The following is a 15,010-nucleotide window of genomic DNA, read 5'->3' on the forward strand; positions in this document are numbered from 1 at the left end:
TCCTCTTCTGCAAAGACTTCCTGCTGATCTTGCCTTTTTAAACCTTTCTTGTTTTATTTAGCATCAGATTAAAACGTGACCTGGACACCTTTCTCTGGAGGTTTTTCAAGCCGCATCTCACCGCTGGGAGAGCCCGAGGCACATCTAGAGTTAGCTAGAAGGATTGTTTATCCTCTCAAGCAATGCCCCTAGGACAGGGGTGTCAAATATGTGGTCCGCGGGCCGAATCCGGCCCGCAAGCGGGTTAAATCCGGCCCGCGAGATGGTTGTGCAAACTTTATTTTCATACTTTACAATGTAGAGTGAAAATAAACTTATCTTTGTGAGCAAGTTTTCTCTGTAATGAGTATAAATAAAACAAAGCTGCGCTCAAGGCTCACACAAGAACTTGAATCACATCCTGAAGTTGGCTGCCACTCAGGATGTGACTTGATGTTGATGTGCTGGTGAAAGCTAAAAGATGTAAAGTAAAATGAGTCAAATATACTTTAAGTGCTGCATGAAACTGATCTAGCCATGTAAGCTCTGAATCACTAAGGAATGTTTCTTTTTTATTGATTGATTTTTTTTTTCAAATTTTCAAGTACACTTCAGGTGTTATACTTGTACTATTTTGGATACACTGTCCTCAGGCTCCAGCCTTGTTTTATATTGATTGTATTAAAACAAAGAAAACAATCTGAAGTTTGTTGTTTTTTAATTTACCGGTCCGGCCCACTTGGTACAAGATTTCCCTCAATGTGGCCCCTGAGCTAAAATGAGTTTGACACCCGTGCCCTAGGAAGATCAGTGTGTGAATGTGTGTGAATGGATGAATGATACACTGTAGTGTAAAGCGCTTTGGAGTCCTTACTCTAAGAGGCGCTATGCAAGTGCGGGTCATTTATCATTTATAGTGCTGATCAGGCAGAGCTTTGTTGCCAGCGTTCCACTGCACAATGGTGTCAAACACGTACATAAAAGTTAGTTTTTACGTAAACCGTTGGATGAAATTACACAAACTGACTGAGCTCTAGTTAAGGCACTTACAATAGTTTGTGTATGTGTGTGTGTGTGTGTGTGTGTGTGTGTGTGTGTGTGTGTGTGTGTGTGTGTGTGTGTGTGTGTGTGTGTGTGTGTGTGTGTGTGTGCGCGTGTGTGTGCGTGTGCGCGAGTGTGTGTGTGTGTGTGTGTGTGTGTGTGTGTATGTGTGTGTGTGTGTGTGTGTGTGTGTGTGTGTGTGTGTGCGTGCGTGCGTGTTTGGGGGAGGGTACATTGGAACTTTGTCCCCCCCAGTTTGAAAATCCTATCCGCGCCCCTGGTATCAATCACTCAGTATGGGAGCAGATTTCAAACGATGACATTATTGATGACGTTGCATCAAGGTTTGGTTTTAATTTTAGTTTGTGTTTTCTGTTCTAAGTGCAGTGCCGTAGTGATTATCTTTAGTTTGTTATGCGTGAAACATTTTTGCTATTTAGAATATTTATTATATATTATGTTCATATATTCTTAATATTTAGTTATTGTTTGTTTTTGTATATTTGATTCTATATATTTTGATACAGTATATAATGTACATTGCTTTACATTCTGACAACTTCATAGTAATTAATGTAAATATGTGCAACTTAGAAAAATGAATGCTCAATAGTCGTTCTAATAAAACATGCCTGTTTGTAGAAACCATGTGTGTGTTCGTGCAGGTGGGGTGGTGTGGTGGTGGTGGTGGTGGGGGGGGGGGGGGCTCAAAGGGGGCCTCGCCCGGGGAGTAATTCCATGTAGAACCGCCACTGGGGTCTGGGTCACTTTTCTCTGTGTCTGGCGGGGATGCCATATCATCAGTACCTCAGTAAGAACGGGACCGGCTCTGGTGTCTGGGATAGTTTGTGCCCTGTGTGCAGCAGTACCGGGACCAGAGTGAGAGGGGTGCTTCTGAGCGTGAGTGGATGTGTGTGAGCAGTGTGTTGTCTTTGTCATTTGGCCTTACAGCATCTACTACCTATATATGCAGTATATTCTGTAGCATGAAGCCAACTGTGTTTAACTTTCTAAAACCCAAACAAAACATTTTCATATTTTAATGTTTCAGACCCCCTGCAGACTCTCGGCCACATCAGGTGGCTGATTTAATGTGGAAAAGCATTCAATTCTGAAAGTAAAATGTCTCGCAAATATTAAGAAATCAACAATGTCCTTGTGGTTGAGCTGAACGGTGGGGGTTGCACAGGAAATAGCTTTAGAACACATAACGGAACGTATCTCTTTGATGAACAGCTGGTATAAAATCAGACGAAACGCTAATGGAAAAGGCCCGACGGAGATGCTGCTGAGGGTGGAGGTACTTATAGTTTCTGGGGATTAGTGGGTCCAGGAGGTAACTGTGATCTACTGGGAAAACAATCCATTTCCTCTTCATCCACAAGACACAAACTTAATAGCTAGCATGGTCTGCATTTACCAGGGCACTCATCTGTAAATGGCATGATTACATTTCTGTCAGTCTAAGTGTTGGTGGGAGTTTGTCCGTGTCAGCGTTTGTCTTTTGAATGAACATTTGTCATCTTTATCACCTTGAATTCATCAGTTATTCCTTTTTGATTTGTGCACGGCCGTTGAGCTGCATGAGTTATGTGTTCAGAGACTTCAAGCTCATTCCCTTGAGAATCCTTGTCAGTTTTTCCAAAGGCAGAATTTGTCGGGCTTGTTTCTGTCAGGTGCGAGTTCACATCAAACCCTGAACCCAGGCAGCCGCGTGCTTTGTTAAACAATGTTTTATTAAATCTATGTTTACAGTAACTGTAGTGTTGTGATCTCACAGCCATCTTGATTTGTTATTGCTGTGAGCAGGTGTTGTGCAGAGAAAGCTCCCTGGTGGCTTCTGCAGCAGTGGGGTGAGAGAACCAGCTGTAGGCAGGAAAGTGTCGATTTTTATGAGAAAAGGACAAATTTTATTTAGATGTAAAAAAAACCTTGCTGTTGACAAAGAAGGAAATATTAAATCCCAAAAGGTAATAATTAGATGCATCTCATTTAAACACAATCAGAGCTGATTAGTTAAAACCTTGTTTTTGTTGTTGTTGTTGTTGTTGTTGTTGTTGTTGTTGTTGAGCAAAATGCCACATTTATTACATTTAGTTTAATGATGCCTTTTCCAGCTGACAGGTTCAGCCACCAGGCTGATCACAGGCGGCGTCCTGCCCCGTCCTACGCTCCTGGTCAGGAGGTTTGGCTCTCCTCCAAGGACATCCCCCTGAAGGCATCCAGTCCCAAACTTTTGCCCAGGTTTCTGGGTCCTTTCAAGATTCTGGACATCCCCACGCCCTCTACGGTCCGGCTGGCCCTGCCACCCTCTCTCAGGGTTCACCCGGTGTTCCACGTGTCCTTGGTGAAGCCGGTGACCGCGAGCCGTCTCTGCCCTACGCCTGCTCCTCCCCCGCCTGCACGGTTCTACAAGGGGGGTCTGGTTTATTCTGTTCGCAGGATTCTGGACTCCCGACCTCGTGGCAGGGGCGTCCAGTACCTCTTTGACTGGGAGGGGTACGGTCCAGAGGAGCGTTCCTGGGTTCCACGCTCCTTTATTGAAGATCCGTCCCTCATCCGGGACTTCGAGGAGGCATCTGCCAGGACGCCAGGAGGCGTCAGTTGGGGGGGGGGGGGGGGGGGTACTGTCATGAGTCGGGGTGAGTACTCCCGTCGCACATTCCATCTTTTTGAGTTGTTTTTCAGGAGAGAGAGGCGCCCAGCTGCTTCTGGTTAGCAATCAACGGCACTGGCTTCTTAAGGAGTTGGAGAACACACCTCGACGCGGGATGATTACTACTACCCGGTAGATTCCAGCCTCATAGTGCGTTGTTTTCTTGAGCCTCTAGTGATTTTTCTGGATTTATATGCTTTGTGATTTTTATGCTCACACCTACACCTGCTTCAGGAATTTTGGAGTATCCCTGTTGAAGGAACTCTCTGGATTCTCTAAACTCGTCAGGATACTCACCGCCCCTACATAACCTTCTGGACGCAGCTTCCCAGTGTTCTCCATCTCTCCAGTCGCTCCACTCCTCTGCTTCCCACACGCTTCCTCTCCTGGATATACACACCTCGACTCACCCAACTCTCGACCTGCCCCTCCCTATTCCGCCTCATCTCCTTTCTCCAGTAAGTCTTATCTCTGCACCTCCCTCCTCAGTTAAGACTTACTTCTCAGGGCTCACCTTATTTTGCTCTCCCCTCCTCAGACGCTGAGTACGGACTTTACTCCATCCCCTGGAAGCTACAGTGCGCTTTTTGTTCCTGTTTATTAATAAATTCCTTATTTTGATCATTATTATATGTGAGTGTGTTGATTATGCATGTCCTGGGTTACACCCCTTCCCCAGACCATGTCAGATGTATCTTTCAGAATAAGAAAATCATTTGACTTTTGAGTAAACATACTTCTGCATTAACATTTAAATGGTGTACAGCAGAATTTTATTACTCATTATTATTCATGGTATGTGAACATCTCAGCTCTGATTGGTTAATAGCAGTGTGACTCTTATGCTGTCTTCCTTCACTCTTCTTATGGGTAAAAATTCAACAATGATGCGTTTTCACCACAAATAACACAAGCTAGAACATGCTCCGCCATGTTGTGGAGTTGCTAATGCTAACGGTTAGCTTCTACTATCCCTGATGCACTCGGCTCTTCCCTGGCTGCTATATCAACCATCGACATATATACTGGACAATTCATTTCCATAGGCTCAAATAACACGTTTTTGAGGCTAAATGGGAGGTGGCCAACACCGCCATTTTGACCGTGTCACAGGTTCCGTCAAGCCCAGACAATTCCACAAAAGGGAAGAGAGGTGGAGCTGAGGGTGGGGCTGTAAGGCTGGGATCAACTGACGACACCCGGTCAAACTAGCTACAAGCTAACCTGAAGCTAACCCAAAGCTAACGCAGAGGTGGGAGCTAAGCTAAAGGAGGTAGCAACCTAGCTACAACCGTAGTTAACTGTGCACAACACCAGAGCTTCTGAGTCAAAGATACGCTGGGCTGACCACTGGGTAAAACCAGGTGGAACACAGAGTTCTCCCGAAAGCTCCTGAAAGCCGGGAGCTCGTGCAGCAGACAGAAGCTGCGATCAGACAGAGATGCGCCGAGCTGCGTGGAGGGGAGAAACGGGTGGAAAACATCGGTCTCCCGAGAGCTCCACAAGCCGATAGTGGGAACCCAGCTCCACCAACATGTTATATTTCAACCCATTTTCTAAAGTGCAGCATTGTGTTAAATGCACTGGGTTTTACCCTATTACATTTAAATTTCATGGTTAAACAGTACATGTTAAAATCTAAGCTCAGCTCGGCAGTGACCTAAAATACATAAATATAATTTTACTTACCGAAAAAAAATGAACTGGAGACTTCTTGGATGTTTTATTAGTGCAATCAATGCCACAGCAAGTCATTTTGTCCAACAATTGCACAAATAATATCCAAAAAAGAATACACAATCACAGACTCAGAATCCCGGAGCAGTTTCCAAGCCAGACTGAGGCTCTACTGAGGCCTTTCCATGGAGCTAGCGCTGTGGTCACGTGGGTCTGATGCTCATTAATTATACAGAATTTTAGGCTTTTAATACACTTAAACAGATGAGTGAGAAAAAAATTCACCCCCCTCAGAGTTGTCATGAGTGTAAACTAGATCATTTAACCCAAAAACATGTTTTGGTACCAGGCTGTAAACATGTTTATTTCTGCTGTGAAATTTGTATTTTTAACATGGGAGTCAATGAGGATTTGCTCGCTTCTGACACCAGCCCCTAGTGGATGAGGGAGGAACTGCAATTGTTGGCACTTCCGGGTTGGGCTCAATTTTTGAGCCGCATTGTGGGGGCTTGCTATCAACACAGCTTTCTGCGGTCGCAAGCCAAGTTTAGTGAGTCCATGAATGCCAGTTTTCCCCTGTCACTTATAAGGAATCAAACCATTGATTTGATTTAGATTTCTCTTTTGTTCATTCACTGCTTTTTGTTGATTGATTGAAATAAATGATTAACACTTTTATTTCTGAATGCTTCTTATGTTCACATCATTTTTCCACACCTGCCTAAAACTATTCAGATTTGGTTAAGTCATGTGGCCCACCTTATATGCAAACATTTTCTCTGATAAAACTCAATAAAACTTAATTTCCTACCATGGATGTCATATTAAACTTCCCACTGAGAGGGTTTTAGGGATTCAGTCCATGAAATGTCCCGAGAGGAGACGGAACAGGAAAACATGCATGCTTTCTAAATGAACCTGAGATCCTTTTCCCCTGCTGGTGGACGTCACAACTGTCAAACCTGTGCCAACTGCCTCAGGGTACTGGAGCAGGCACTTTGATATGAGAAAGCTGACAAATTCCCATCGCCGTGTCTTATACCTCAGTCTTCTTAAGCATGCTACTGCAGTGTCTCATATGTACTTCATGTAACCACTTACAAAGATTCATGTGTTCATCAAATTTTAACATGTGAACAAAAGCATGACAAAACTGCACTTCTGAACCCTTTGATTGATCCCTTGGGAATTACATCAACTTGAGGGAAAAATGGAGTCATAAAACTGACTTAAATTAAATTAAAAGCATGAAGACAGTTTGAGTTTTGACAGAAAAAGTCGCTTTTAGTGGCTCTTTAAAACGTTCCCACTCAAGCTGAGCACAACATTCGGCTAAAGTTTGATCTTTTTTACAATTAAAAAAGAAAGGAAGCTGATTTATAACAGAAAAAGTGCCAACAAGTGAACACTAAATTTAAGAAAGACTTTGCTTTAATTTACTAAAAAATATTGAACAACAGTCTGCAACTTCTTACAAATTACGGATTATTTCCTCTAAACTGAATTGAAGGAGGCAAGTGCTATTCAATTAAAATGATCACATTAACGAGTACAATTATTCAATATTAAAGATACATATTTAAGTGTTTTAAAGTTACAAATAGCGTTTAGCCAATGGATTGAGCTGATTAGCAACGCAAAGTTTGATCTCAATCTATTTTCCAGGAAAGGCAGAAGGGCCTACTGCCTTTACTAGAAAGGCATTAATATATGCATTGCATTACATTATAGGCATTACTGTAGCCTACTGAGTAAGCTACAGTAATGTAGGAGCAATGAGATACGAACTGTCTGAAGCAAAAATAAAAATGATTATTTTGCAGCTGAGGCAGCCAAATTAGATTTTAAAGTCAATGCCGAAGATTAATCTGGTTTTCATGGCTGAAATGTTTATGTTCTAATAGATTTATTTGTTTTTACTTCAACCAATAAACTCAAACTAGCAAGAATGCTATCAACAAGACTGATTTAATTTAAAAAAAAAACATCTCTGGTCCTTTCATTTGAGATCACTGTGACTGCTCAATCCACAGCAATCAGTTCAGCTTCCATAAATAATAGTTCTTGTTCTTCTATAGAGTCATGGAGAGATGATGCCAAGAGTGAAAAGATGAGCGATGAGGTTCACCTGGTCAGGTAACCAATCCATCGCACGGTCAAACAAACACTCACTGAGGGACTCCATAGCATGCTACTTTATTTATAGAGCACTTTTAGCACGGCTTTACAACAACCAAAGTGCTGCACATAATAAATAAAGCACAGGCACACAGGTAAAAAAAAAAACAATTAAAAAAAACATCTAAGTAAAGCCAAACAAACAGAGTGGAACCACAATATACTGAACCACATATTTACTATTGAACATCCAAGGTGGAAAGGACAGAGGATTACAATGTGTGACTACATGCTTTATGGTTTCGGAGTGAAAGGCCGATGATTTAAAAATGGCAACAGAAGGCGCTTGTTTTGGGGCACAGATAGAAAAAGCCCTTTCTCCCGAGGGAGTCTCTAACCAAACTTACATTTTACAGGCAGCAGGCAAACAGGAGGACCCAGAGAAAATCCTTACATGTATCAGGCAGAACATGCTAACTCCATGCTGAATAGTCCCGGGTGGGATTTCATTCTGCAACCTTCTTGCAGTGTGGCAACATAAGAACTGAGCAAAATTTGGCTTATTTCACTCATGAATTTTTGTGTCTACTAGGCTTTTTCCAATCAAATGCAGCATGGTTCTATGTGCAGCGAATGGCTGAAGCTGATTTCAAATTCAGACCTAATCGTGGGTTAGGGTTAGGGTTAGGGTTAGGACCGAAAGCACTTTAGGTAGCATATCTTTCATACTCAACCTGTTGAAAGGGGGATTTTCTGCCTCTTGGTTATTTAAGGCTGTTTTTTTCATAGTTTTAATGTACTCCAAAACAGTGTTACCAACTACCTTGGAAAAGTAATCTGATTACTTATTAATCCTTTAAAATTAACAAAGTTAGATTATACATTAATTTTTAGTTACATTTAGCAGCTGCCACACACACACACACACACACACACACACACACACGCACAGGCACACACACACACACACACACACGCACAGGCACACACAAATAACTTGACAACTTGTTTGCTAATACTCACTTTACTGGAAGTGCATTTGAACAGTAAAATCAACAATACATCTCCTAAAAATGTAGTTTCAACTTAAAGACTACTTCCTGAGCAGAAAATGGATACAATTTAAGAAGGACAGTTGTGGTGAGACTCCAAATACAGTGGGATGTGAACATTTGGGCAGCCTTGTTAATCTTCATTATATTCCTGTATAAGGTGTTGGTTGTTACGATAAAACGTTTCAGTTAAAAATATCATTAGGAGGCACACACAGTAACAGTTGAGAAGTGAAACAAAGTTTATAGGTTTGCAAAAAGTGTGCAATACTTGTTTGAACTAAATTAGGCAAAATGAATGAACTAAAAATCTAGTAGATCCTCCTTTTGCAGAAATAACAGCCTCTAACGCTTCCTATAGCTTCCAATGAGCGTCTGGATTCTGGTTGAAGGTATTTTGGACCATTCTTTCGAAAACCTCTCTAGTTCATTCAGGTTTGGTGGCTTTTGAGCATGGGCAGCTCTCTTGAACTCACACCACAGATTTTCAATAATCTTCAGGTCTGCGGATTGAGATGGCCATTCCAGAATGTTCTACTTGTTCCTCTGCACGAATACCTTAGTAGATGTTGAGCAGTGTTTAGAGTGGTTGTCTTGTTGAAAGAGCCAGCCACATTGGTCTCCGGAATCTGCTGATCTTGAGATGAATCCATGCATCCCGTAACTTTAACAAGATTCCCAGTCCCTGCACTGGCCACACAGCCCACAGCATGATGGAACCACCACCATGTTTTACTGTAGGTAGCAGGCGTTTTTCTTGCAATGCTATGTTCTTTTTCCTCAATGCATAACGCCCCTTGTTATGCCCAAATAACTCTGTTTTAGTTTCATCAGTCCACAGCACCTTATTCCATAATGAAGCTGGCTTGTCCAATTGCTCTTTAGCAAACCTCAAACAGCTCTGTTTGTTCTGTGGGTGGAGAAAAGACTTCCTCTGCATCACTCTCACATGCAGCATCTCCTTGTGTGAAGTGTGCCAAAGGTCAAGGGTCACTGAGCTTACTAAACCAATTTCAAGTTCCAATAATTAGTTCTAAAGGTGTTGGAATCAATAAAATGACAACAGTGCCCAAATGTATGCACCTGTCTAATTTAGTTTAAACAATTATTGCACACTTTCTGTAAATCCTATGAACTTGTTTTCACTTCTCAAATATCACTGTGTGTGTCTCCTAATGATATATTTCACTGACATTTTTTATCGTTAACGATTTAAAAATCACGAAGATTTGCTAGGCTGCCCAAACTTTGACATAGTGTTTCTGAAGCTCTCAACAGCACAGAGTTAAAACGGACTCATCTTTAGCTGAAACATTGTCCTCCCCTCTTCATTGTTGTTTATGTTACTGGCTGCTTGGTTTACACGTGAGCTGTCCTCGTGCTGAAAATGTGACTTGTTACATGCGTGACACCACTCACCAAGACTCAACAGCGAAGCAAATGTATCTTTTTACTAAAGAAATGGCAAAAATATCAACACAGTAACTTGGATAAGTGACCTTAATCAGGAAACTGGTTTGGAAATAGTAATGCATTCGTTTTCTGGAAAACGTGGTCCTAGAGTAATGTTACTTCTATCAGTGCGCCCCAGGGCAGCTGTAGCTACACTGTAGCTCATCATCACCAGCGTGTGAATGTTTGTGTGCATGGTTGGATGACTGATTGTGTTGCGAAGTGCCTTGGGGGGGTTGTGGAACCCTAGAAGGCACTATACAAGTACAAATTTGCCATTTACTAAGAAACACAATCCCAGCATCACTCGTGAAGATTACAGGATGCCTATTAATTTATTTAAAACAAAAATCATTTTAATCAAGTTTTCAGGAGCTTGAATGTCTTATTATACTGTTATTTGTATTTACATCATATACAACAGTCATAGTGACTCATGGTAACAAATACTGCAGAGTATCCGAGGATACTTACTTCCAACAAGCATGAACAGGGTTATGGGCTCGACACACGGGAGGCGACAAATGACCGCGATCAGCGAAATTTGTCGCCGTCGCTTTTATTACCCGACACACGGGAGGCGATCCGCGGCAGCGGCCAGCGGCAAAGCCGTCTACGCGTTCTGTTCCATGGCGAAATCTAAACTTCCGTTGTTTTGCTTGGCTGTGTCAGGTTGGAGGGAATTAAGGTTATTTAAGCGGTTCAGAGTTAATAAAGTGGTAGATATGATGTTTCACAAGGTGCTGCTAGAGTTATGTGAAATCTTACTTCTGATTTTACTATATAAAACATAATAATAATCAACTTCTCCTCCATGTTTGCTCGGAGATGTACGGAGCATCCTGTCCGCTCATTGGTCAGTGAATGAAACCTCCGTTGATTGGTCCTCGTCCGAGCGACAGCGATGAAAAGTTGAAAATGTTTTAACTTTCTGGGATCGCGTTGCTGGGTCGCCTGTGCACGACACGTGCACGAGCGCAAAATTTCACACGCACGTTTTTCGCGTTTCGCTTAGTAGGAGAGAGACCCGCGATTATCGTTTTGTCGCGCATGTTTCATTGAAAATGAATGGAGGAGAGGCGATGTCGCCTCCCGTGTGGCAAGCCCATTACACTGTAATGGTCCTGGATGAACCACAAGTGTTGGTATCGGTCCGTAAAGCCTAGTTCAAGTCTAACTCTAAATATGTGACACTTCCAAATCCTCCATGATCAGATCTTGTTCCCTAACATCATTTCCACCCGAAAAGCACTGTTCTTCCTGGCATGAGCACTTTCCATTCGCCTCAAACGCTGACCCAGCCCTAGAGCCCGATCTATGCGAGGCTGTGGGCTGGAGCGGGAGCACGGCGTTCCCTCTGATACGACGGGAGAAGGTTCTCTGACGCACAATGTCCACAGAGCACAGCTGGAATTTAAAGGCTGCCTGGAAGCCTCGACGAAAGTTCTCATTGAAGAAACCGTAAATGATGGGATTGACGCTGCTGTTGCAGAAGGCCAACCAGTGGGCAAACGGGTACACGTAGATATTAATGACTCGATGCTGATTCTCTGTCAAGCTGGCATAGTCGCTCAGCATCATCAGCGTCCACAGAGGCAGCCAAGACAAAACAAAAACCAGAGCCACCAACACAAGCATCATTATCACACGCTTCTTCTTCCTCGAGATGGTTTGGCGACTGTCCATGCTGAACTTGTGGCCACCGCCTTCCCTGTGTGCTGTCCCACTGCCCCATCCAGGAGGAAGAGTGGTCTTGAAGAGGGTGAAACCGATGCGCGCATACATGATGACAATGAGGCTGAGAGGAGCAAGGTAGATATTTGCAAAAAGCACAGTGGTGTAGATCTTCCGCATCTCCTGACTCGGCCAGTCCTCCCGACACCAGTAAAAGGGACGAGTGTTGCCGCTGGGACCAAGAACTATCCGTACGGTCTGCTCCTTTGTCACCTGGAGCATGACCCCAGAGGGACACATGATGAACACAGCCAGCACCCATATGACGACGATAATCAGCTTCGAGGTGGTGATGGTCAGCTTCTGCTTGAAAGGGTAGACAATGCAGCGGAACCTGAAACAAAGAAAGTTAAAAGAGGTGAAAGCAGTTAAATATACCTAATATACCAAACACACACAGAGACGTAGGTGACTGCATAATTACTCACCTGTCAACAGCTATTGCGACTAAGGTAAACACAGATGCTGATACAGATATCCCTTGAACCATCCCACTTAGCTTACACACAATGCTTCCAAAAGGCCATCCTGCAGAAATAAGAAACAACATTTCTGTTGCTGCCTGGGTATAAAATGACCAATGACCAAAAAGGGTAAAGCAAGCTGATGGTATAGTAACCAAACCTGTATTGTACATGTTAACTAACAGTAGGGTCTGATCATACTTGAGCAAAACTATTCATGAAGAGAGGAGAATTATAGCTGTTGGATGACTAGTGGGTGGAGGACAGGTGTGCTGCATGTGTCTGCAGACAATGGCAGATGGCAGGAACTACCTCAGAATACAAAAAAAACTAACTTCAGCATAAAACACCAAAACCCAACATCAGGACTCAATATCTAATGGCTACCTGTTATTATGTTGTCCACAAGCGTGGTTGGCATGCAGAATATTCCAACCAGCAGGTCGCTGATGGCAAGATTCAGAATGAACAGATTGGTGACGGTGCGCATGTTCCTGCTGCGTAGCACGATAAAACATACCACCCCATTGCCCACCATGCACACCATGAAGATAAGCAGGTACGATGCTGTGAAAACAGCCGCCACGGCCGGCTCGTGGAGGTAGGAATCCACGTAGGTGATGTTCTGACGGGTGGAACAATCATCCTGATATTCCGAGGAGCTGGAGAAATTGCGGTCCTCCCAGGTAGAATTTAAAGGTAGATTCTCTGGCATTGTGATATCTGGGTGTTGGAGAGACAGATGCATTGAGTCAGGCAGCTGTGTTACACCTTGAATGGATATCTTTTTGTCTGACGTGTCAGCGCAGGTTTTCTGAACAGGTGAAATAAAAATCCTCAGAAAAAAAATCTGAAAACCGTGGCACACATCACCTCGGTGACTAGACGGCACAAGCCAAGCCTGTTGTATAAAAATACTCAGAGCCGATTGTTTATTCCAAATGTGCTGAAACACACACATGCTGTTCTAAACTCATTAAAGCAACAACGCTTACAGGAGTCCGTCCTCGCCGCTTTCTCTCGCCTCCCACTCGTGCATCAATTAGACACTTTCTTTGTTTTTTATCCCTCAAACCTCATTTATGAAAGGCCGTAGAAACGTTTTCACAAATAATCATTGCATCATTGGATGCTTTTCAGGGCTTCACTGAGTGCAAATTATTACATTTAGGGAAAGATGTAAGAAACAGCACTGCCTTGTAATCAAGGCTGATTGACAGCAGAATGTGGCTTTCTGGGAAGAAATGACAGTTTCAGATTAAATGAGAGAAACTGTCACGCACGTTGTTTTATGAATGTCCTCTAGAAGTAAGCACAGCTGATCACTCGTCTGTATTGTGGCACTGCTTCTATATGATTCCCAGTATTTGCTGATATAAACAAGCCTAAGCAGACAGGTTTGTTCTACCTCACTTTAACATTTAGATATTATATCACATGTATTATCTGCATTTGTTCATCATCCTATTCTGTTTAGTAAATGAAAATAATAGAAAAGTCTTTAATTGTTAATAAATCAATTTGATATATAATGAAAGATAAAAATTTGTTGTTACTGAGACAATAGCACGAATATTTTCAACAATGTAGTTATGGAAAATAACAAAAATACATTCATACAAATAATAATAATATTAAGCATGTCCTTTTTCCACTCATCATGCTATCAAAATATAATAAAATATAACTGACAATGCAGTTTGGCCAACAAAGATGAACTATGCAGAAAAGTATAAAAAATAATTAAACTCCACATCCTTACCTTACAACACTTAGATTAGATTCTTCTCTTCTCGGTTTACAAATAATTAAAATCCATTTCACACTGGTTCAGATGAAAAAGCTGCACACCTTCATCCCACATGAAGTCCTGTGCGTTTGCTCAGCTCTCCTGCCAGGCAGCGGCTGCTGTAGCACTTATAGCTGACAGCGAGGAGACTAGATTCACTTGGGAGAGACGTGCAGGGGGGTGCACAGCTCGGGAGCATCACGTGTTCAGAGGTGTTATGTGAACTGAATATTACAACACTCTCGTTAATGAGGAGCAAAGGTTGGCCGGCTGAACACACTTAAACACCTGTTACTTCTATGAATGATGGGTGGTGGGTACGAATATTAACGTTTCCACCTCCTCGTGTATCACCTTGGCACCGATCAGATATCGAATGAGGTATCAGCTTTTAATTGTCACCATTTACACCAAAACTGCTTCGTTGTACAAAATGTGAGGTCTGAGTTGAGAAAATATGAAGCAAGTCCGGAACATTTATTATACAATTTTATACAATTCAACAGAAGGGTTTTTGAAAGCCTCCATTTTGGAACAGCCTTTCCTCAGTGGGGTCGTAGGGGAGCCGGTGCCTATCTTCAGCAATCAACAGACTCATTTCCACTGTCAGAACTTCCAGGTAATTCTACCGAACCATGTCTCCATTTCACCAGGGCAGCCCAAAACGACCACTTTCCAGGCCGTTTCAGGGACGAGCCGAGTACCTGAACAGTACTTGGAAATGATCGGGTCTGCTGACTGGTTGTAACTCAGTAGGAAATCACATAGACAGACATTGGCAAAGCAGCCTTTGTTAAATTGGAAGAGTTGCTGATGAAGCAGAGCGTAAGGAAAATAAAATAAGCAGCGTTCATGCATTGCAACACAGAAAAATATGGCGGAAATCCCTCCACAACGCCATAATTCACGGTGCTTTGTGGTCTCAAAGAGTACTGTAAAAAATGACATTACTTCTGGTCATTGAATGCTGCGTTTCACATCGCCCAGTCTCTCTCCCCATCCTCCAGTAGGATTAAATTACTACATGCATTTACAGAATCAAACTTTT

At 42.6% G+C, this 15,010-nt stretch overlaps 2 protein-coding genes across 2 annotated transcripts in view; both read right to left on the reverse strand.

The window, feature by feature from the left end:
* fbp1b (fructose-1,6-bisphosphatase 1b) overlaps positions 1-15,010 on the reverse strand; it is a 291,591-nt gene that overhangs the window by 58,015 nt on the left and 218,566 nt on the right. The gene's annotated exons all lie outside the window — the stretch shown is intronic.
* LOC107395116 (neuropeptide FF receptor 2) lies at positions 11,053-13,192 on the reverse strand. The gene is made up of 3 exons (XM_054736700.2): positions 12,561-13,192; positions 12,138-12,237; positions 11,053-12,043 (listed from the first exon to the last, which is right to left on the reverse strand). The coding sequence occupies exons 1-3, from the start codon at positions 13,132-13,134 to the stop codon at positions 11,155-11,157; spliced, it is 1,563 nt and encodes a 520-aa protein (XP_054592675.2). The 5' UTR covers positions 13,135-13,192; the 3' UTR covers positions 11,053-11,154.

The sequence above is a fragment of the Nothobranchius furzeri genome, chromosome 6, assembly GCF_043380555.1.
Source record: "Nothobranchius furzeri strain GRZ-AD chromosome 6, NfurGRZ-RIMD1, whole genome shotgun sequence".
Classification (NCBI taxonomy): domain Eukaryota; kingdom Metazoa; phylum Chordata; class Actinopteri; order Cyprinodontiformes; family Nothobranchiidae; genus Nothobranchius; species Nothobranchius furzeri.

Bases quoted from the DNA above. Each gene is read 5' to 3' on its own strand.
- LOC107395116 (XM_054736700.2), bottom strand. From the start codon at position 13,134: ATGTGTGTGTTTCAGCACATTTGGAATAAACAATCGGCTCTGAGTATT. The intron at 12,238-12,560 runs GTAGCCATTAGA...TTATTTCTGCAG, and splicing joins TGTGGACAACATAATAACAG to GATGGCCTTTTGGAAGCATT. The intron at 12,044-12,137 runs GTGAGTAATTAT...TCTTTGTTTCAG, and splicing joins GTCGCAATAGCTGTTGACAG to GTTCCGCTGCATTGTCTACC.